This window comes from Durio zibethinus, chromosome 5, assembly GCF_047325235.1.
Source record: "Durio zibethinus cultivar Kanyao isolate XHJ-2024 chromosome 5, ASM4732523v1, whole genome shotgun sequence".
Lineage (NCBI taxonomy): Eukaryota > Viridiplantae > Streptophyta > Magnoliopsida > Malvales > Malvaceae > Durio > Durio zibethinus.
This window is the reverse complement of record NC_143166.1, coordinates 28,937,635-28,960,204: the sequence shown is the minus strand read 5'-3', so window position 1 is coordinate 28,960,204 and position 22,570 is coordinate 28,937,635. Positions and strand designations below refer to the sequence as shown.

Here is a 22,570-nt window from a genome sequence, read left to right as displayed (position 1 = left end):
TCAAACAGAATGAGGCGGTGAATATGAGTGGGACCAAATCATTGATGAAACTGGGTGGTTTACCTATGATGACGATGACGCATACCTAATACTCTAAGATCGAATGCCTATGTTTTGAGAGAAGCGACTTCAAGGGCTGGCTCCTTAAGATCGAACAATTATTTGAAAACCGAAAATGTTATAAGGTTAAGATTGTGATGATGCATCTAGATAGGAAGGTTCTTCAATGGCGCTAGCAGTTTATAAAGAATAGAGGTAAGCTCACTGATGTTTCATGGCTTCAATATATTGTTAAAATGTGATCTCGTTTTGATGAAAGTGAGTTTTCCAATCTTATGTTTAAACTAGTGAGTCTAAAGAAAAATCATACTTTTGATGATTTTTATGATGAATTTTGAGGACTGTTAAACATGATTGATATATCTGATGAGCATGCTCTTTGCATCATTATTAGCAATTTGAATCCAAACATATCCAAACCCATTTGGATGTTTTATCCCCAAAACTTGACCCATGCTTATAAACTTGCCAAACAGATGGAATCCCATATATGTACCTTAGATGGAATCCCATATATATACCTTACTTCGAAAACTATATACTTCAAAAAAAAAAAATCCCTTACCAACACCAACCCCATCCACTCAAACATCACTTCAACCTAAAATGACTTACTCTCCCTTGCTACCCATTCCAAAGGCTTCCTTTATGAACTACAAACAACCTATTAAACATACAGCTCCTATTAGCACCTATAAACCTACAATCACTAAACTTAATCATAATTTCCATAAAACCAACAAACTTCCTTCTAAAGAAGAAAGGGAAGAAAGGAAAAAAAAAAGGGGAATTTTCCATATTGTATTTCAGTGATTGGATTCAATCACTGCTAATACACCCATATACGAGTAGGATAATGAGTCATGAAAAAACCAACAACTCTTGTAATCTAATATATATATATATATATATATATTACAACATACAAGGTTACATTATTAAAACTTCTTATGTGGATGCTTAGGTGGATAGTTTTTTTTAATAATATTCATATTACTTTATTTATCAAATAAAAATTTTTAATAAATTATTTAAATTGAATATTTGGATAATTATTTAAATTGAAATCAATATCTATCTAATTTATCCAAAATATTCAATTTAAATAATTTATAATTTATCAAATACATAATTAAATCATAATTTATCTTTTTTTTTTAATTTAATGGCAATTCCAAATATACATATTTAATATAATTTTATTTTCTATCAATTAATTTTATTTAATAAATTATTTAAATTTAATATTTTTAGAAATTATTTAAATTCAAATCAAAATCTATCAAAAATTGAAAATTATTTAATAGATTATTTAAATTGAATAATTTTATATAAGTTAATGAATTATTGACTAGAAAGCATGTATTTTTAAAGTAATAAAAGCTTACATTTTTATATGAAAATATGAGACATTTGAATGTTGATAAAAAAGTTAGATAAAATATGTTTTTGCTTTGAAACAAATATATTGTTTTATTTATGTTTTAATTCAAACATTTTTTATATTTTATATTTGATTAATTTATTTGTTTCTCTTCGGTCCTTAACTTTTTTTAAATTTGCTTAGATTGATTATAATTAACTTTTTGTATTATAAATTTTTTTGTTTTATTTATTTCTTCAATGTTTTTATTCTCTATTAATTTATTAACATATTTTCTTTTATTATTGTATATATTTAATCTTGACAAATTAATATATAAATTTATATTCTCTATTTCTTTTTAGTATACTTTTTATAATTAAATTTTTTTGTTTACAATGGATTATATGAGAAGAATGATGATCACTATCATATCTAACTCACAAAAAATGCTATCAATTATGTTAAAAATGATTAAAAATAAAAAAAATCAAAAATAATTTTTAAGCATAACATAAAGAATTATTATTTCTCTTTTATCTAAAAAATAACTTTATTTTGTTGACATATATAAAAAAGTTTGTTAGCCCAATGTATTTGTGTAATAATTACTTGAAGTTTGTAAAAAATAAAAAGTAATAAAAACAAATGATTATAATAAAATTAATAATTGTGATTTATTGTTCAATCAAATATATATATATATATATATACATACCACCTAACTAACACTATGATAAAAATAATTATTAATTTTACTATTTAAATATTAATTCTTATTTTTTATCAAACAAGAAAAAAGCGGTAGTAAAATTTTTAGTATTTAACAAATAAATTAAAAAATTATTTTTTAATGAAAAAAAATATTTTTATAATTTTTAAAAATTTACAAAAGTTTAGACGTCTTTTATATGAATAATATCATTTGTAATATATTATGTATAATTTATCATTTAATTGTAACTTAAAATTTATAAATATATGATTATAAATGAGATAAATGATTAAAAAAAATTTAAAATTATGAAAATTTTAATTAAAAATCCCGTACATTGTACGGATTTAAAAAGCTAGTTAGCACCTATATAACTAATCAAATATTAACTGACTTAACAAGCATTTAAAATAGACTTATGTTTATTGGACTGAACTAGAAAAAATGATCAAATTAGCCCAATACTCTAATAGCCTGTAACACCTTTTTGTAACACAGGAAAGAGAAAAACAAGACTGATTGCACGAGAAGGCCCATTAAAGAGAGAAAAATGAGCCTATAATGGTTCCAAATGGTGCTCTATCTTTAGCTGTTTCTTCAACTAACTCTCCCTCTAAATTCTAGATTTTAGTTTTGCTGAGTTTCAGACTTGGCTTAGACACCATTGAATCAGGATATTTTGGGAGTCATGCTTGAGCTAGACAAACATGTTTGATGTCACTGGTCAAATTAAGCTTTTAATTAAGTTGTATACTATATATATATATATTAAGAAATAAAATTAAAGCTTGAATCTTTAAATTCTTGTATTATTATCTGGGAGCTCAAAATAGTTATTTTTTATTAAAAAAAGCTATAATATAAGAATATAAAAAAATTATTGATATCAAAATTTTAATTTTAATTTATTAAATTTCATTTTTTAAAAGTAATTCCTTAGCAATTGCATTTGCATATAAATTGTTCATCCATGCATGCAATGTTGGGCCTCATTCAATTTTAAAATTAAAACCTTTGAGCATCTCTGGTTTTGGGCTTCTTTTTCATCATAATCCATCAAGTCAGGCCCATTTAACTATACTTATTACATTTCTCATGTGTAATTTTGATATTTCTCATATTTTATTTCATTTGAGATAAAAGTTTCACCCAAAAAAAAATTGAGTTAAAAATTTTGATCTTAAACTATATCTATATATGTAACATAGATTTTGAATTTTTGTGCCTTTTCTAAAGATTCATATTATAATGTAACAATGAACATTTTTTTTATTAAATATAATGTAAGATCATACTTTTTTTTTCAGTTGATTTTCTTAGTTTATTTTTTATCATGTTATTTTTAAAATTTTATTCAAAAAATTATAAAAAAAAACTTCTAATGAATTATTTTACAAAATATTTCCCAATTGTTATAGTTCGATCAAATTTACTTTAAAATTAAAAAGATACTTATAAATATAATGTATAAAATAAACCAACTAAAAAATTATAATAATTTAAAATAATCATATAAGTAAAATGATAAATTCAATAATTATCCCTAATTAATCTTAACAAATGCCTATAATTATAAACTCAATTATCCCTAGGTCCCACCAGCTTATGAGAATGAACTCCAGAATCGCATTAAAATCGAATCATTATCAATTCATTATCGCAAATTATTTAAAATAAAATATTGGGAAATGTTATTAAAAAAAAGGGAAAAGGACAAAAAAAATGGAGATGCGGGGTATCGATCCCCGTACCTCTCGCATGCTAAGCGAGCGCTCTACCATCTGAGCTACATCCCCTGTGCTGATACTAAAATTTTATACCAAACACTTTTAACAAAAGCACACATTGAAATGAATTACTTTGCCGCTGGACAGGCGTTGAGTCATGGATGACGCTAAGCTGGAGGGAATCCGAAAATGGGTATCCAAATTCAAAGCTGTCTCTGATGAAATGTTTGGAGTTTTCTTGAGTTTTGGGTCCACCTGCCTTTTTCATTGGTTCTTGCTCTGGTTAGTTTAATGCTTCCTCCTTTTACAAAATGATAGGTAAAGCGTTTGGTTAATTATTTGAAGTAGGTGGGTCCGTTCATTGAACAATTTTCCATTTTTTGTTGCTTTGTATTTATATTCTGTTGTTTTATTATAATTTCTGTTTCTTGTTTGCTTGCTTCAACGTTTCCTTTTAATTTTCTTGATATATGGTATTGATATGTGCAATGAACTCTTTCAATGAAAAAGAAAGATGATTGTGTTTTATGGGGATAGTCATAATTTGAGTCAGTATTCTGACATCTTAGTCATTTCAAAACTGGGTTTGGCCTAGTTCTATTGCTCTTCCTTTCACTAGGAAGGTTGAAGCACATACTATTGTACTAATGAATTCCCTGTTCTTTAACCCTGAAATGTGGTAAATCAGAAAATCTCTATTTTTCAGTTTGATGAGTGATTTGTCTGGTTGATGTAAAATTAAGGCAATTTAAAACATCTGAATCTAAATCCTTAACAAGCGAGCTACTTTTCTTTAGTTTTTGCCTCTATGATAGATAACTTCATCAAGAATACGTTTGTGAAAATTCATTAAACAGATGGTTCTTATTAGTAAACTAATCTCTACTAGGAGCTTAGGTAGTTGGAAACTAAATGCAATGGAGTTCACAATTCATCTGGCTACTTCTGCTCGCATTTATTCTCCATCAAATGGTGGGTTAGCTTATGTTAATGCTTTGACAGTTCTTTCGTAAACTCCAGACTTTATCTGATATCGCTTGTACATCACTTGTATGTAAATCTCTAAAATTCCTATTAGGAAATGACTTTATGGCTTTACAAAGTTATGTCTTGCTAGTTGCCTCAAATCTCTTGATACTGACCATGGATTCACTCGGACTTGTGAATGGTACTTGCTTCATGAAGAATAATTCTTTTTTTAAGATTTGTACGGACTTCATTACAGAAATGCCATGCGGAAAATGTCAATCCATTGGTTATGGCTGGTTGATGCGCTTGCTGCCTTCTTCTTGGACAACTCCCATCAAAGCCTTAAACCGTTCTAATGATATTATTTTATTTTATATTTGCTTTAATTTGTTTCTAATTTTAGGTTTACAGCGATTATTTTATGTTCATCTTAATTAAGTTCAAGAATATCTACAATTTTCTCTGAAAGCCTTAATCGGGCCAAAGAAAATCCCTTAGTGATTATGGTTGAGGGAACTTTTGACAATTGGCATATTACCACTATTTTACCTTCTTGCATGGCCTGAAAATTCAATTCATATTCTTCCCTTCTTATCATATAAACTCCATTTCTCTTAGTAGCCTCCAACTAGTTTTCTTCCTTCATCACTTTCTTATCCAGTTTCCCTTGATCATGGGTCGCAAGAGGCTCCTGATAAAGAGAATTGACAATCCTTGCTCTCGTCAGATAACTTATTCAAAACGCAGGGAAGGCATTCTCAAGAAGGCCAATGAGTTAGCTATGTCATGTGATGCAGATCTTGGCCTTCTGATGTTTTCTCCTACAGGTCGATTGACCAGCTATGCTAACAAGGGAAGGTTGATGAACAGTATCTAATTGATAATACTATTATTTATGTTCTTCTTTCCATGATCTTGTGTTTTAAAGTTCAAAATGCATCTTGTGATAAAATTTTTGTTATGCCTTCTACAGGATCGAGGATATCTTTCTTCGTTATATTAACCAGCCTGATGATTTCAAAGGGTATGTTTGATCATCATTATTTTTGGTTCATAAAAGGTTTCACAAATAGCCAAGCTGAGGGTTTACTAATATGATTGTATCTGTCCTTGTCTGTGTTTCTGCCACTGTTTGTCCCCAAAATATTTTCTGTATATCAGATATGTCCACAATGAAGAGGTAGCCTTTCAATCTCTCTCTTCTCTCCTTTGCCTCTTTACTGAGATTGTTTTTATCTTCTTACTCTGCTGTCTATTGCCTGTGCTTACAGTTCTTGTACCATAATCTCAAACAGTTGAAGTACGAAGCAGAAATGCTGGATAAAATAGGAAGGTTTGAGGTCCTCTCTCTCTCTCTCTCTCCAAACATGCACATTCATATGCTTACACACACAGTCACAAAATTTATGCTTTATTTTATTTTATTTCTTTCTCACATGCATTCTTTTTATTTTATCATATGAATGATTTATCGGCTGTTAACACAATCCGATGTTCAGCTTGGAGGTAAACAAACTCTGAATAAACTTGCTGTTCTTTGCTCCCTAATGATAATAGTTCTCATAACTTTCTGGTTTTGCTCTCTTTTGATTTCCTAGGCTCTTGAGAGAAAACTTTGTGAACTCAATCGGCAAAAATATGAAGCTCAGGAAAGGATAAGGTTATTATTTTTATTTTCTGCATAATTATCATCAATTTTTTATGAGTTATAGCCGGTAGTCTCAACCATTGCTTTGGACAACTTGGGATAGTTTGATAACATATGTTATTCTACTTTACTTATTATATAAAATAAAAAATAAAACAGGTATTATAATCCAGATATGACAAAGATCCTCACAATTCCTCAAGCTAATCTCCACCAGCAATTTGTTATCGGTGCAATTCAACGAATTGAAAAGTTGAAAGTGAGTTTATTTTTCACTAGTGAATTTTTCCCCTGATCTAATGAAAGTTAACATTAGAAATCCTTCTTCCTTCAGAAGGCAAAACTGCTTGAGAAAGAGACTTCACCTTCAAAGCTCAATGATGTTGAGGTAATGTAAAGAAAATGGGGGGAGAAATAGGGTGGAGTTTTATCTAGATCAATTAAAAGCATTCTCTTCTTATGGTAAACAGTCAATTGTTGTTGCATGCAATAACTCCTTCCATGTTTAATTCATAGATGCCTGCTGTTAAGTTGAAGGGCTCTGATCTGACAACTGAAGAATCTGTAAACTCTAAAGGAAAGAGGTATAGGATTTTGGCTTTTGCATGTGGTTCTATGTAATTGAAAATCATCTCTGGATATTTTTCTGGCAATACCACTTAAAACTTGCATGAAAATAGAATAAAGAGATCTTATTTAGCTACGCAAATTTATCAATGCTAACTGAGCTTTTCTGTTCTTTTCGTATAGGAATCAATCAACAGATGATCACAAAGAGGAAGCTTGCTCACTCGCTGGACCACACCTAAGCATTAGCTACCTCTTAACACAAAAGAAGAACATTGAAGATGCCGAGGACATTACATCAATCGATGGTCACTTGTCTTAGAGGCATAAGTTTCAGGGAATAGCACAGCATTGTTGTGGATAAGGGACTTCTATCAGTCTAAAAGCTTATATGGTTTTCATAAAAGCAAAACACGTTGCTAACAATATCGGCTTAGCTAAGCAGTAGTTCTCATTCTCAACAGTGTTGAGGTTTAACGTTTAAATCGCTTTCTCCTTCCTAAGAGTTCTTCAAATGTAGGGAAAATAAAGAGAAACAGGTTAGGGTTGGCCAGTCCAGTAGTTATGGCAATCGTGTACTCCTTGTCTGAAATCTGAAACTTTGAAAATGGCAAGTTTTATAGTTATTTTGATTATGGTTTGCTGGATACATCCTGTAGAATACAACGAAATTGGCAGTCTGTTGAAACATACCTTTGGAGATGGCGTTTGGTGGGCTGTGTATATAAACAACAAGGGGTTTCCAGTCCCACCCAAATGCTGGTCGGTCTGGTCGGTCTTGCTGGCCCATCAGTTGACGGTTTTAGACAATCAAAACTTATGGTATATGGGAGGTAACATTATTGTTGTAATTAAACTACGATCCATCTAAGCTGAAGATTGTAGTATTTAACGATATGTTTCACTTCTCTTAGGATTAAATGTATACAATTCTATCTTATCTAAAAAAAAAAAATGTACACAATTCTAAAGTCTTAACAATTAATTAACGCCGAATTCATATTAAAATTAACTTTTTCAAAAAAAGAATTTTATTTGTACATAAATTTCCAAAATCTTAAAATAAAATAAAATTGTTATTATCAAAATTTTTTAAATTTGAACGAGCAATTTTAGAATTCTTTGATTTCTTTAGTAAGAGATCAGCATTTATACTGTATTTTTACGTAGTTTTTATTTTTTTTTTTCCATTCCAACTAAAAACTCACTTTCAATTTTTTTTATTTTTTATATTATTAATAATATTTTTACAAATCTAATAATATTTATATTACATATTTTCTTTATACATTTTTTTATCTCTAAATCATTATTTTTTATTATAATTATCTTTTATTTTATCAAATTCTAATATTAATGTTGATAATGAAATAACAACATTTGATACGTTGATAATATACAAGATATACACATTAACAGTCAATGTTTAGCATTAAATAATTATTAAATGCTTATTTTAATAATTATTCTAGCATTAAATTGATCGGTCCAATTGATATTAGCATTAAATGCTTAATTTTGGCATTGAATAAGTATTAAATATAATCAATATTTAACGAAACATTTACTTGGCTAAATGGTATGGTCTTTAATTAACTTATTATAATAGGAAAAATTACGATTTTTTTGTAAGGATAAAGATTTAAGCAAAATTTATTTAAAATTAAGAATAAAAATAGTTTTTTTTTAATAATATAATCAAAGAAATCTTTAAATTCTGCTGAAGAAAGTCTTATTTCGAACGATATTAAGTATGCATTTTTTCATATTTGTTTTATTTATTAAGGATGGAAGTATTTGGCACAAAATCAAAACCAATTGATAAAAAAATTTGCTTCTTTGCTTATTAATAGGACAAATAAGATAAGACGGAAAGCAACTATTGTATAAAAACATAAATATTAACCAATGCTTAATGAGTTGTTTAAAGAAAAATTTATAATTAATGTATTTTTTTTATTGAATTTGATGAAAATAGCACATAAAATGTGAATTTTTTTCTTAAATAATGGAGGGTATGGAAAGGAATTAATGGGGTTCCATTACCTCGTGTTCCTGATTAGCACTAATAGAATAATAATAATAATAATAAAAAGGCAATAACAAACGAAAAAAAAGCGGGTGGGTGATCCCACATTGTCCTCCTCACGTCTCCAAATGCATCGAGTCAATCTCTTTCTTTCGCTTTCCTCTCTTTCCTCACCCGGCAAACGAGAAACAATCGGATGAACAAAAATCCCAACAGAAAAAAAAAAAATAAAGCAAAACAAAAATTGTTCTTATTCATCATATTATTTACCAACCAATAATTGGGTTTGTCTTTCTAATACGTTATCTGTTTTTTTTTTTTCGTTTTTTTGCCTTTTGGTTCTGTCTAGCTGCAAATATATTGATCAAACAGGCTAAGGCCTGTTTTTTTTTTTTTTTTTTTGGGTTATTAAGATTGGGAGATATTGAAAATATCCTTGTTACTGTCATTGCAAGGTTGATTAATGCAATGTACAAAGCAAAAGTTTTGAAGATAAAAAATTGGTTTTGTTTTTGAGGGTTATTTGGCATTTTTTCTTCAAGGCTGACGGAAAGGAAAAGAAGCAACATAGAAAAAGATTGTGTTTTTGGCGTTTCCTATTGGTTTTTGTTCATTACGTTTTGAAATTTTTTTAGTCTATTCGATGAAATGAGAAGAAAAATACGCGAATGGGGTAATTGTTGGAGGAGCAATGAAAATGAGAAGGGTTGGTTATGCCATTGTTTTCGTGATATTGCTTTGCGCTTTAGCCATGGGGAGCTCAGAAGGTAAGAGGAGGATACCTGAAATATTTTTTGCCAATGAAGGCAGGACAACATCATTTCTGAATATTAATGAAAAAATGGTATGATGGTTTTTTCTATTACTTGCTTTAATTTCCCGAATTCTTGGAGCTGTTATGTTGTTAATGGTTTTCATTAATGGCAAAAACACATTTGAAGATTCTTGTCTGAATTGGTACTTTAGCATGTCTCTAGCACAATGATGAAGGGAATTGAACAAATATGATTTCAATTCAAGGTAGAGAGAATAATTTTAAATACTAGGCAATTCTGTTAGATTCTGTAATTCAAAGGTAGTTCAACTGTTGAAACAAATATGCAGGCTTCTAAGCTATGTCAAAAAGTGTCCCTATACTTTGATTTATAAGATTGGTAACTTCCCTTTCTAGGGGTTTAGAGGCAGATTATAGGCAAGATTCATGTATGAAGTAGGTTTAGTCTGAGTATCTTTCATGGTTAATGCATAGAAATGCAAAATTAGAAGTTCATCTATATGTGACTGCAGTTATCAATCAATGACATTGTTGGCAGATGAAAAATCAAGAGTTATGTGTTACAGTTTTCAGTTTTATTTGACATTGCTATTTATGTATGTTTATTATTATTATTATTATTATTATTATTATTATTTTGAATTCTATTGTTAAATCTGTAATTTCTTGTCTTTCTCTCTTCTGCCTATTCCTACCAACCCCCCTCTCAAAATGTAGTCAAATTCTGAGGTTCAGCATTAAAAAAATTACCTGTTAAATGCTTGACAAAAATTTCTAATCACAGGCAGAGGAGGCATGGATTCATTGCAAGAAAGAGATGGCAGAAAAAAGAGATGCTATTAAAGATTTTGACCTGTATATACCACAAGCAACCAATGACTTGATGTCAGCATTATTAGCAAAACGAAGAATACACAAAGCTATTGACATTTTGCCTCCTCAAGTGAGAGAAAAGCTTTTTGATTGCTTAAGAAAGAAAGGACTTGTCTTTCATGCTTCTGACCCAGAGGTTACCTTTAAGCACTGGTTCCAAAAGTTTCTTGAGTTCATGTTGAAATTGCCAAATGCTCCTAGAAGATATCTGGTTAGTTTATCAAATCAGCACACAACCTCAGGTCCTTCTCCAGCTCTAGTTCCTGAGATGACACCGGCACCGGCTCCAGCACCGGCACCGGCACTGGCACCAGAACTGGCACCAGCACCAGTAACAACATCTTTACTGTCATCTGCACCATTTAGTTATGGTCCTGCTCCTACACCATTTAATTATGTTCCGGCAATGTCCCATCAGGCTTATGCAAGCTGTCTAAGGTCACATCCACCAGGAGGTGCATTAACTAATTCGCTTCATGTATCAAATATGATTTCCACTTTACCACCGCCACCACCACCATATCACAAACATTCTCATTCTAGCCCATCACCTCCAACACATAAACATTTATCACCTGGTTCCCATGATAGAACTCAGCATTCAGCAGATGAAAAGAATGATGTTATGAAGACTGTTTTTGCTGCTGTCGTTGCAACTGCAGCCACGACATTTGCTCTTGTCACACTGATCTTCTTTTGTTGTCTGAAGAGAAGTAGCGGAAAAAAAGATGAAAGACCTCTTCTCTACTTAAGTGATTTATCTCCTGGTATGTGCTTGTTGTTTTTCTTTTTCATTGAATCATTATCATCTTCATTTTCTTGTTCATGTTTCCACAAGCATTTTAACTTTACTATCTTTCAGATTCTTCACAGAAGTCTATTAGTTTAGGAAATTCCAGCAACAAAGAATTCAGAGCTAGCAGCCGAAAGAAACCTTCTTTTGTTAGTAAATTGTCCACGAAAAAATATAATCATGAAGCCTCACTTGCAAAAGCACCATCATTAGAAGCAAGTGCGGGAGCAGCATTTCCTCCCCTGAAACCTCCTCCTGGGAGATTAGCTCCTCCACCTCCTGCTGCAGCACCACCACCTCCTCCTCGTCCTAACCCCCCACCTCCACCTAAAGTTGTTCGTCCTCCACCTATTCCACCGAAATCAAAACCTTCACCACTTGGACCACATCATCGAGGACATAGTGCTTCTGGTAGTGCAGACGAGACTGATGGTGAATCCGGAGCTCCAAAAGCCAAGTTAAAACCATTTTTCTGGGACAAGGTTATGGCTAATTCAGATCAGACGATGGTTTGGCATGAGATCAGTGCTGGATCATTCCAGTAAGACAACAATTCTATACTATATTAGTTTTAAATTTTCTGGCTAACAATGTTTCTTCAAAATATTCTCTGATTCCAAATTGTACAGGTTCAATGAGGAGATGATAGAGACTTTATTTGGTTATAATCAAGGGACTAATAACAAGAATGATCAAAAGAGAGATTCACCATCAGAACCTTCGATCCAATACATTCAGATTATTGACCCTAGGAAAGCACAAAATTTGTCTATTCTTCTACGTGCACTAAATGTCACAACAGGGGAAGTTGTTGATGCTCTCCGAGAAGGTCTTTGTCTATCTCTTAAATCAATACTATCAGAAGTATTCTAGCATACTAGCAACGAGAATTTACTGTTATGTTTTGACAGACAATTAGAAAGAATTTACTGTTATGTTTTGACAGACAATCAGAATGCACAAATTTGATTGATCGAAAGAATAAATTGCTTAAACTGACAATGTTATCTTCAGTTTGATGCAAATATTCTTCTGTCTTCACTACTCAATGAATCCTAACAACTCTTGCATGTCGATGTTTTATTTTTGGGGTGAATAGAAGTTCTAATGCAAATCATTAAGTTCCCCTTTTAATTTAGACACGTAAGCAAACTACATTATTTGAGAACTTTTTGGTGTTGAATGTAATAGGAATTTGAGTAATTATTAGTGCTTATTATCGGGCTCATTTGGTAAGTTTCTATTTTCTTCTGCTTTATTTGTTCAGTGCTTCATAGAATTTGAGTTTTTAACCTTTTCTGATGGTTTATGACCCTGGTATTACAGGAGAATAAGTGATGACTGATTTCCTCAGATCAATTATCAGGCTATTTAAGTCTACTAGGCTGTAAATAATATTTAGTCCTATATTTGGGCTTCCAAAAATTTTTCAGTAGTTTACATTTTGGCTGAACTAGAATTGTTATGGTTCAGTTCGACTTTTAATATTTTACTGGCAAATAATTCAAGGCTTACGCCTGTTGTCTTGCTACTTATGGGAAAAAAGCTTGTCAAAGACAAAGATAGTAATTGAGATATTAAGTGCATGGATATTGGCTACAGAGGCAAACAGTTTTAAGTTCTTATTCATCTAGACAGTGAAATATGCTTGTGAAAAGTGTGTTTCATATTCACCTTCTTCAGTCTTAAATACATCTGACAACTTACTTTTCAAAATTAAACTGAACAGGTAACGAGCTTCCAGCAGAGCTCCTTCAAACATTGCAGAAGATGGCGCCAACAACTGATGAGGAACTGAAGCTTAGATTATTCGCAGGAGATGTTTCTCAACTGGGTCCTGCAGAGAGGTTCCTTAAAATCTTGGTTGAAATACCTTTTGCCTTCAAACGAATTGAGTCCTTGCTGTTCATGAGTACTCTCCACGAGGAAGTCACTAGCATTAAAGAATCCTTTGCAATTCTTGAGGTGAGATACTAGATATAAGAACTGAATACCAGAGAATCCTTCAGGTTCCCCTAGAAGGACGGAAATGAAAGCAATAATATTTCTTATAAGTTCTCTATTAATTTTTTGGTCAATGGAATATTCTTCTTCTCTACAATCAGGGGAACACAGGATTTAATGATGTCTTTAAAACATATATTCTAGGTATTTATGTTCATGAATATAGTTCGTAAATCAAAGAATCTCTAATCAATAAAGATAATTTGCCAGATGATTGTGATTATCGTCTTAATGGCAGGTTGCTTGCACCAAGCTTAAAAGTAGCAGATTGTTCCTAAAACTTCTAGAAGCAGTTCTTAAAACTGGTAATCGCATGAATGATGGTACCTACCGTGGTGGTGCACAGGCATTCAAGCTTGACACACTCTTGAAACTGTCTGATGTAAAAGGAATAGATGGTAAGACCACGCTCCTCCACTTTGTAGTTCGGGAGATCATACGTTCTGAGGGCATAAGAGCTGTTCGCAATCGCACACAATTATCAAGCCGAAGCCTTTCAAGTTTTAATTCAGAGGACTCTGTTGAAGATCACAACCAAGAAGCAGAGGAGCATTACCGCTGTCTTGGACTTCAAGTGGTTTCAGGTGTATGCAGTGAACTTGCAGATGTTAAAAAGGCTGCAGCAATTGATGTTGATGCGCTAACATCTACTGTGTCTAAACTAGATCATTCTTTAAAGAAAACTAGAGAGTTTATGAATTCAGAGATGAAGAGCACGGATGAGGACAGTGAATTTTTTCCTTCACTGTCTAGTTTTGTGGACCGTGCGGATGCTGATATTAGATGGCTATCAGAGGAAGAAAAAAGGATAACGGACATGGTCAAGAGCACAGCAGATTACTTTCATGGACAGGCAGCAAGAAATGAAGGCTTGCGTTTGTTTGCAATTGTGCGTGATTTCTTGATAATGTTAGATAAGGTATGTAAAGAAGTTAGAGAGACAAGAGCTAAGCCTCTCAGAAATTCCACAAAAGAAGGTGCATCAATGTCAGCTTCTCTAGAAAATCGACAGCCATCTTCGGAGAATCAGCAACAATCCTCAGATTTTCGTAAACGACTATTTCCTGCAATTTCCGACCGGCGGATAGACAGTTCCAGTTCCAGTTCCAGTTCTGACGACGAAAGCTCCTCTCATTAGCTGTAAATTTAGAAAGGTATAAGAAATGTTCAATTGGAAACATATATTCTTTTCTTTTTACTATTAATTATAGTTTATTATATGAAATTTTTTAAAGTGAATTTAATGTTTTTATTAAAAATTACTAAATAAAAATTCAAATTAATAGATTAATATACTTTAATGAGAAAGTCAATAATACATAAAAATATTAAAAATATAATTTATGATCAAAATTTATGAAAATTTATTTTTAAAAAAAATTTTATACACTTGATTTAAACTAACCTTTTCTATTTATATATTTGCATTTCACTTTTAGTGTGTAAGTTTAAGAACTTAAATATATATTGTTGATCTTGGTTCTTTTTAAATATGATTCACAACTATAGAATAACACCAAGCGTATATATTATATAGGAACATGGGCAAGAGATTTATGAACTATGGAGCGTTCTTGCTTCACTGCTCAATAACCATTCATATTTCATGGTTCTAATTGTTTTCTCATCTCTGCGTGGCTAAATCAGGGGGTTTAACATAGCATGTTAGAGGAGAGGAATCATAGAAATTGCAGAACCAGGGCGTCTATCACTTGCATCTTATGAACAGAATTCAAAGCTTCAAAGTCCCATTATTTTGTAAATCATGATGAAAAATAAGAGGCCTTGAGGGAATGAACCTCAAGCAATCAGGATTTTCTCAAGATAAAACAAATTTCGTTTGTACAGTCAACTGTGTCATATCCACGCAAATACATCAATATCTTCTTCTTTTTTTTTTTGTAATTCATTTATGCTGATGATAAACTGGATCCCTAGTTTTTCATGAGCTCAATCCCAGTATTCTTTTTTATTTTTTTTATTTTTTATGAGATTCTGATGATTAGGTAGAGTATCATTACGTCTTGATTCTTAAAAAATTGAAATTAACATGTAAATGATTTATCAATAGAATATTAAAATTTAATTTGAAATTTAAAATTTAATAATAAAAAATAAAACTAAAAAAGAATTGGAATGCGAGGAGGATCGAATAGACATTTATTATTAGAAGGAATGCGTGCCGCATCGGCACTCTTTACTGTGTCATAACTCAAAACCCTATCAATCATAATCAGACTATATATATAGGCTTATAAACCCTTCTCTCCGCGTCCTCTCGTATGAATATCAGTTGACAACTTTCTTTCTTTCTTTCTATTACTCTCTGAAAACAAACAATGGCTCGCAAGCGGCCTATCGAAGACCCTCCTTCCGCCTCTTCCTCTGAAGATGAAGAAGAGGATGAATCCTCTCAAGGAAACAGCTCCGCTGAAGGGGATGACGAACCCCAAAATGATGCCATTGAAGAAGACGAAGAAGAAGAAGAAGAAGAAGAAGAAGAAGAAGAACAAGACGAAGAGGCGGGAGACCGGGAGAAAACCCCTTTGAAAACACAAAAGTCAGATTCTGACAATGTCGGCTCAGACTCCGAGTCTGACTCAGACAAGTCTCTCCCGTCCCCTAACGCCTCCGATTTCACCATTAAGCCCATTGTCAGCAAGCCCAATAAATCCGCCCCGAAGTCTAATTCCAAGCCAAAGCCAATTGCCCTCGAATCAAGCTCAAAGCAGAGGAGGACAGCGGCATCCGCATCCAACGGCGGTGGTGGTGGTGGTAGTGTGAAGACGCCTGGGACCGCACGGCTGTGGAGCGAAGCCGACGAGATCGCGATCTTGAAAGGCATGATCGAGTACAAGTCAAAGAAAGGATCCGACCCGTATGCAGATTCCAGCGGGTTCCATGATTTCATCAAGCAATCGATCCAAGCCGACGTGTCTAAGTATCAGTTGTCGGAGAAAATCAGGAGACTCAAGAAGAAGTACAAAACCAATAGTGAGAAGTGTCAGAATGGGAATGATCCTGTTTTCTCAAAGCCCCATGACCACAAATCTTTCGAGCTGTCGAAAAAGATTTGGGGTAATGAAACTAATGAGAAGAGTAACAAGAGGCAAAAGACAATGAAGACTTTGACTAGCAAAGATGAAGGCGAGAGTGAATTTAACGGTGCGATAACTTTGGGATTGCCCTGTTTTGTAAAAGATAAGGAAGTCAATGCTGATGTTTCTACTCATGTTAGCTCGGGTAGTGAAGAAGAGAAGGTGGATTTTTGGAAGGATTATCCGTGCTTGAAGGAGTCTTTTGAGACAGGAAAATGGGGGCTTGCGGGGGGTTTTTTGATGGAGTTATTGGAGAAGAATGATGGGGAGATTGGAAGAGAGAAGTTGAGGGAAATGGAGAGGGTGTGGAGGGAGCTGAAGACTAAGCAATTGGAGTTGTATTTAAAGAGGCTTGAGTTGGTTCAGGAGATGGCTCAAGCGGCTTTGGATGTTGTCAAGGGATCCGAAATTTAGGTACAGTTTTTTGCTTTAAGATGTTGACTTGTGGGAATTTTTGTGGTGACAAATGGTTTTATGTTTTTGCTCAGTCTGGATTTTAAATGTTTCTGTTTTGGGCTGAGCATTGGTCTCCTGATTCTTCATCCTACTATGTTATGAATTTTAATGTAATAGTGGTATATCTTGATCCCATTTGTCTTAATCTAAATAGTCCTTTTGTGATGGATGGTAATTTACTTGTAATTGCTTCTTCATAAAAACTTGAATTTATAGCTGTCTTTAGGAAATGGTTCACTAGTTATAATCCGATGATTCTCTATTCTGAAAGCTGGGAGGTTTAGTTCAGTAGAATAGATGTCAACTGACTTCTATTCGTTTTGGTTTAACTATAAAAATTACTTTTGAAAAAGTGTGTAGATTCATAATTTCATTCCAAATAGCTGGTTTCAGAGGACTTTGCAGTAGTGATCTAATAAAAATAATTAATCTTTTGTTGAGATTGAGTTATGGTTTTTAAACTAGATTTGTTAGAAATCGTTATATCTTCTACTTTCTTGATAAGAATGGCAACAAGAAACATGCAAAAGTTCCAGTTTTATTAGCAAATATTTGGGGTAAGATCATTGTATAGACAGGAATTGAATGTTAGTTATTTTCTGAAAGCACATGCTTAAGAAAAGAAAATCAAATGAACACAGAGAAGTGATCCACGTAAATTTGGATTAGACATAGAAAATAGGCTGGTTTTAGAGCATTATACAACCATGAATCCGGTCCATGGTTTTCGAGGCATGCTTAGTCCAGGTTTGGAGGATTCTGAGGACATATTCTTCATAAATTCTTCTCTCCGTAGTAGGGATTAGACGTTTAATTCTTTGCCTGGAAATAGGTGGCTTTTCCTATGAGTGAACTCGCCTGTTGACCAAGTTGACCCATCACTCTTGTCTGATCTTATTAATTTGTTTCATGCTGTTATGGAAAGATGGTTTGGGATTTTTTAGATCTAGTCTCTCAGGTTGCGTAAGGTTTAGATGGCTGATTCCTTCCTGGAACGGGTGGCTTACTTGTTAGAGAACTTACTGGGGAGCAACCAAGTAAATCGCATCACTTATCCAGGTAATCTATTTGTTTCATGCCATCATGGGAAGATGTTTTCAGGTTATTGAGAGTACTGGGTTGCATAAATAATCCTCCCTAGTTGTTCGACGCAAGTTGATCTTACCTCAAGTCTGATTTTGTGCAGCAGCAGTAAAAATATAGGAGTCGAATGTCAAACCATTTTTCACTCGAATGGAGACTTTATCCCTAATGAAGAAAATATAAAGGATAACTACAATATTAATCCCAAACATTTACATGTTTTTTGCTTTCAGCCCTAAACATTTGAAAATTATTATTTTAGCTTTTAACGTTATCAAATGGTTATAATTCAGTCCTAATGTTAACTTCCAAACAAATTTGCTAATGAATTTCCCACGTTGAAAATAACGGTATCATTTTTAGTGTGTGTGTATATATATATATACCTAATTACATTTTCAGTCTTGTTTTTAATTTTCAGTTTTAAAAGCTTGAAGATTATTATTATTTCAATTTTAAATTTTATCAAAAAGAGCTCATGTTTGATACGAAAAATGATGGATAAAATAGGATAATAATTATTTTATATTATGTTTGATTTGTATTTAAAGAAAGAGATAGAATTATAAGAAAGATTAATCGTTAAATCCTTTCAAAATAAAGAAGATTATTTTTAAATCATGTGATTGAATTTTCGATTATGTTTGATACACAAGATATGATAAAATAAAGTAAAATGATATTATAAATAAGATTAGATTAAATAATATCATTTTATTTTATGTTTAATGTATGTAAGGATTAAAAAGGAATTATTTAAATTATTGATATAATTTTTAAAACAATGATAACTTTTTTAATGTATATGTAATTTTTAAAAATATAATTGGATATGTACGTTTAATTCTATAGATTAAAAATAATTCATTTCACTTGAAGAGAATTGAATAATTATATGTTAAGAGGATATTAATTATCTTTGTAATCCTTATCTTTTTTTTAGATGAAAATCATACATGATATAAAAATAATTATTATCTCATTCTATTAGTAATCTTATGCATCAAATATGATTTACATATTTTATTATATCCTTAAAAAATATATTAATAATTTAAATTATATAAAATTTAAAAAATATTAATTTTGATTAATAAATAAATTATTTTATTTTAATCTTTATACATATCAAATATAAGATAAGATAATATTATTTATTTTAATTTTATTTATAATATTATCTTATTTTATTTTATTATAATTTCACGTATTAAATACATATTAAATATATTATTAGTACCATATTAATTGTTAGCTCTAACTTTAACTGCCGAATCAGTTTACTAACGGAATGCACATATAAAAATAACAATATTCAAGTAGTATCACGTGGATGCATGACGCACGATTAAGGTAGAAATTTTTTTGAAAGTTTAAATTAATAAATAATAAAGCTCAAATTAAAACCGTTAAAAAAAAAAAAAAAAAAAACCCCACAAAGGCCTATCGTAAATTCGTAATGGGTCAAAAGTGGCCCTTGACACTTAATATGGGTAGGACTACACACTTTGATTGTAAGCATTGGCCTTAAAAGGCTTAAGTTTCAGGTTTCTGCATACTCGGCTGGAAACTGTTCAAAAGTAAGCTGATCCACTTTCACCGCTAACATAGGTCCATCACTGAGTTTTTTTTTGTTTTTTTCCTCTTTTAATAATAAGCCCAGCTCTAATGTCATGTTTGGTTCCATTCCCCTTGTTCCCTGATGCACAAATGATTCAAATGTTTCCCGGACAGAATGGCTATCATGAGGATTATTCATTCTAAATTTATTCCCCTTTAGTCAAGAACTGGTCATTCTTTAAAAAAAAAAAAAAACTAATGACTATTCTTGATGGAAAGAAATAAAGATGTTGTTATTGGGACGATTATATCTTTATGTAAATTTTCTAATTCCAATTCTGTTTTATAATCATTTTTTTTTTTTCTTTCTCTCTCCCACTTTTTCGGCAAGAAGAGCTTCCGGATGACTCGGTTTTCAGTCATTGAACCACTGGTTAAGTACCAATGACCAAAGTCGGTGGCTGAAATAATTATTTAAGGTGAAACAATATTTTTGCAGTCATTCCTCCTATATTCCTTTACATACTTCTAACAAATCAAACATCCTGATACTATTTCAATATTACTCTATTTCATAAACCCTAAAACTATAAAATAACAATTATTCTTATATTTTATTCCCAGGAAATAATTATTTTATTTTCAAAAATAGCCATTCCGCATGTTTATTTAGTGAAAACAATTTCAATAAGCAGCTAAGACAAACCGCAATTATTTGCGTTTTCGGCGCAATAGCTGGTGTCGTGTATTTGGGCATGGATGACCGTGTTTTCAGACGGTAGAGCCAGGAGATCACGGGATGCTCCTGCCATGTCAAAAGTGGCGATGACCATTTGACAATATGGATATCAAGATTGCAATTTTCCACTATAAGTCCAACCTGTGGGCTACACCTTGTTTGTCTTTCCCTCCTCTCTCTCTCTCTTTGTTTGTTTCTTTTTATTTCTGTTTAGTTTTTTTCAAAATCATTCAATCAATTCAGAGTTTTATCATACAGAATATATATGTATATAAATATATTAATCCAGAAAACATGCATATGAAGGAATTTTCAAACACCATGGAGTTCAAGAAAGGCCTCGCCCATTTAGAATGACATTCTTGGGATTATACGATTTCTTATAAGTTTTCATCTTCACCAGTGCCGAGAATGTTCCTAACATAGATCTTGTAATAAAGAAGTAAACGTTGAAATCCTGTCCCCGGACACATAAAGTAGGCAGTCGGCAAAGGTTGGTATGGAATATGTGTTACTTTTGGGTTAGTAAAGAACTAAGCATGCTTGTGGCCCAATTTGGTGCAAATCTCTTTTTCTTAAAGCGATGTGATCGAAAGGAAAAGAATTTATATAAAGTTCTAAGTGAAGTTTCTAAAAGTTTTTATTAAAAATAATTTTAAAATATTTAAATAGAACAATTAATAAAATTTGAAGAGAATATCAATATATATATAATATTATTAAAAATATTATTTATAATTAATTTTAATCGATACTTATTTAATAATAAAAATTATGTCCAAATTTTTACTAAAAATATATATCAAAAAACATATCAAAATTTATATAAATGACCTATATAATATAAGAACTTTCAATCTCACTAGAGTAGAGTAGATAAATGTGTCAAACTTTCAATTATTGAACTAAATATATATATATATATATATATATATATATATATATTAGCTGCCCCGCAAGATTGATAATGTCATTCAAAGATGCTTATATTTTTTTTTACATGTAGGACGAAAGTGATTGTGATCAATGATCAGTAAAGTTGGGGAAAAAAGAAGGGGTTCCTTTACAGATGACATTTCTTACTTTTCTTCGTCACTAGCTGCAGTGGCAGAAACGTAATATGCAACAGAAAACAGCCCATGTACAAAACACAAAATTCCTCCAATGGACAGGAAATGATGGTGCGTGAAGCCACAGGACGCCCTGGATTTGTTGTTCGATAATATTCCTATCACCAGCGCGGACAATCCAATGGCTAATATGATCCTAATAAACCACAAAATACATCAAATCCCACGTTACAATGTATTCGCGTTGTTGATCTTAATCAAAAGCTAATTCCAATGCAAATGCTTGATTTTTGCAGTGGTACCGTGTTGAGTGAGCAAGGAACAGTTCCAAGAAAAATATGCTTACCAAGTGAAAATGAGACATGCTAGTGAGAGCTGCCTGTTGGGGGAGGCTCTCTGGAACTCTTCTTGAGAACAGACGCACATGCACCCACCAAGCAGGTTAGCAAGAACGTGGGCCAGAGTCAACAGCGCTGCTGCACCCAAAGCTAGCTTGAAAGCGTCATGGCTTGGGTCTCTGCACTCAAATATCCACAGCCTTAAGTGCTTAACCTGCCAAAACAAAGCAACAAAAAATATAAAAGACCTCATGAATTAATTCACATAATTGTATCTACTCTTTTGCCATGTAATTTAAAGGTACTTAGTAGTATTTTCGAGGCACCTTGTTTTGTGCAACTTCTGCTTGGATGCCAAGAATCCCTGCTGCAACATCCATGGCCACAATCAGAAGACAAACGAGAACACCTCCGAGTTTAATCATTTTTGTTTCTTTATTATGATAGAGCAATTGAAGATGGGTTCCGAGAAAGAGAAACAAATGGCAAGTTTTTTGACGAGGAGAGGGTGGGAACAGAGGTTGAGGAAAGATATAAGGAGTAGTAAAGCAAGTATGTAAAATGGGATTACTTGGTATAAGAAACTAACAAAGCTTCTTTTGTTAAGACAGTGCTATACTTTAGTGTTGCTTTTTCTGTTTTCTTTCTCACTTGGATTCTTTGATGGTGGAAAAAGAAAAGCAGGGGATGATTAAACCAGCTC

The 22,570-nt window shown here is 32.0% G+C and overlaps 4 protein-coding genes and 1 non-coding gene across 9 annotated transcripts; 3 read left to right on the top strand and 2 right to left on the bottom strand.

Annotated features, from left to right (window-relative positions):
- Positions 1 to 3,861: 3,861 nt before the first annotated feature.
- Positions 3,862 to 3,934, bottom strand: TRNAA-AGC (transfer RNA alanine (anticodon AGC)). Its single transcript has one exon. It is a non-coding gene; the product is annotated as a tRNA-Ala (tRNA).
- A 37-nt stretch (positions 3,935 to 3,971) lies between these two features.
- LOC111283038 (agamous-like MADS-box protein AGL104) lies at positions 3,972 to 7,681 on the top strand. 3 transcript variants are annotated; one of them, XM_022871418.2, is made up of 10 exons: positions 3,972 to 4,147; positions 5,582 to 5,692; positions 5,808 to 5,858; positions 5,996 to 6,014; positions 6,106 to 6,174; positions 6,433 to 6,494; positions 6,642 to 6,741; positions 6,817 to 6,870; positions 6,999 to 7,066; positions 7,233 to 7,681. In XM_022871418.2, the coding sequence occupies exons 1-10, from the start codon at positions 4,023 to 4,025 to the stop codon at positions 7,369 to 7,371; spliced, it is 798 nt and encodes a 265-aa protein (XP_022727153.2). In that variant the 5' UTR covers positions 3,972 to 4,022; the 3' UTR covers positions 7,372 to 7,681. The 3 variants fall into 3 exon arrangements, with proteins under 3 accessions (XP_022727153.2, XP_089617093.1, XP_089617092.1); XM_089760966.1 differs by having other exon boundaries at positions 4,012 to 4,147; positions 5,496 to 5,692; XM_089760967.1 differs by lacking the exon at positions 5,582 to 5,692 and having other exon boundaries at positions 3,978 to 4,147.
- A 1,568-nt stretch (positions 7,682 to 9,249) lies between these two features.
- Positions 9,250 to 15,474, top strand: LOC111282178 (formin-like protein 3). Of its 3 annotated transcripts, XM_022870170.2 has the most exons (7): positions 9,481 to 9,922; positions 10,638 to 11,493; positions 11,589 to 12,060; positions 12,149 to 12,348; positions 13,249 to 13,484; positions 13,762 to 14,677; positions 15,171 to 15,474. In XM_022870170.2, exons 1-6 carry the CDS (start codon positions 9,770 to 9,772, stop codon positions 14,659 to 14,661), a joined length of 2,817 nt encoding a protein of 938 aa, XP_022725905.2. In that variant the 5' UTR covers positions 9,481 to 9,769; the 3' UTR covers positions 14,662 to 14,677; positions 15,171 to 15,474. The 3 variants fall into 3 exon arrangements, with proteins under 3 accessions (XP_089617090.1, XP_022725905.2, XP_089617091.1); XM_089760964.1 differs by lacking the exon at positions 15,171 to 15,474 and having other exon boundaries at positions 9,250 to 9,922; positions 13,762 to 14,796; XM_089760965.1 differs by lacking the exon at positions 15,171 to 15,474 and having other exon boundaries at positions 9,743 to 9,845; positions 13,762 to 14,796.
- A 306-nt stretch (positions 15,475 to 15,780) lies between these two features.
- LOC111282147 (STOREKEEPER protein-like) lies at positions 15,781 to 17,252 on the top strand. The gene has a single exon (XM_022870111.2). The coding sequence runs from the start codon at positions 15,863 to 15,865 to the stop codon at positions 17,033 to 17,035; it is 1,173 nt and encodes a 390-aa protein (XP_022725846.2). The 5' UTR covers positions 15,781 to 15,862; the 3' UTR covers positions 17,036 to 17,252.
- Positions 17,253 to 21,332: 4,080 nt separating this feature from the next.
- On the bottom strand, positions 21,333 to 22,570 carry LOC111282819 (protein VASCULATURE COMPLEXITY AND CONNECTIVITY-like). The gene is made up of 3 exons (XM_022871077.2): positions 22,194 to 22,570; positions 21,876 to 22,081; positions 21,333 to 21,725 (listed from the first exon to the last, which is right to left on the bottom strand). The coding sequence occupies exons 1-3, from the start codon at positions 22,290 to 22,292 to the stop codon at positions 21,539 to 21,541; spliced, it is 492 nt and encodes a 163-aa protein (XP_022726812.1). The 5' UTR covers positions 22,293 to 22,570; the 3' UTR covers positions 21,333 to 21,538.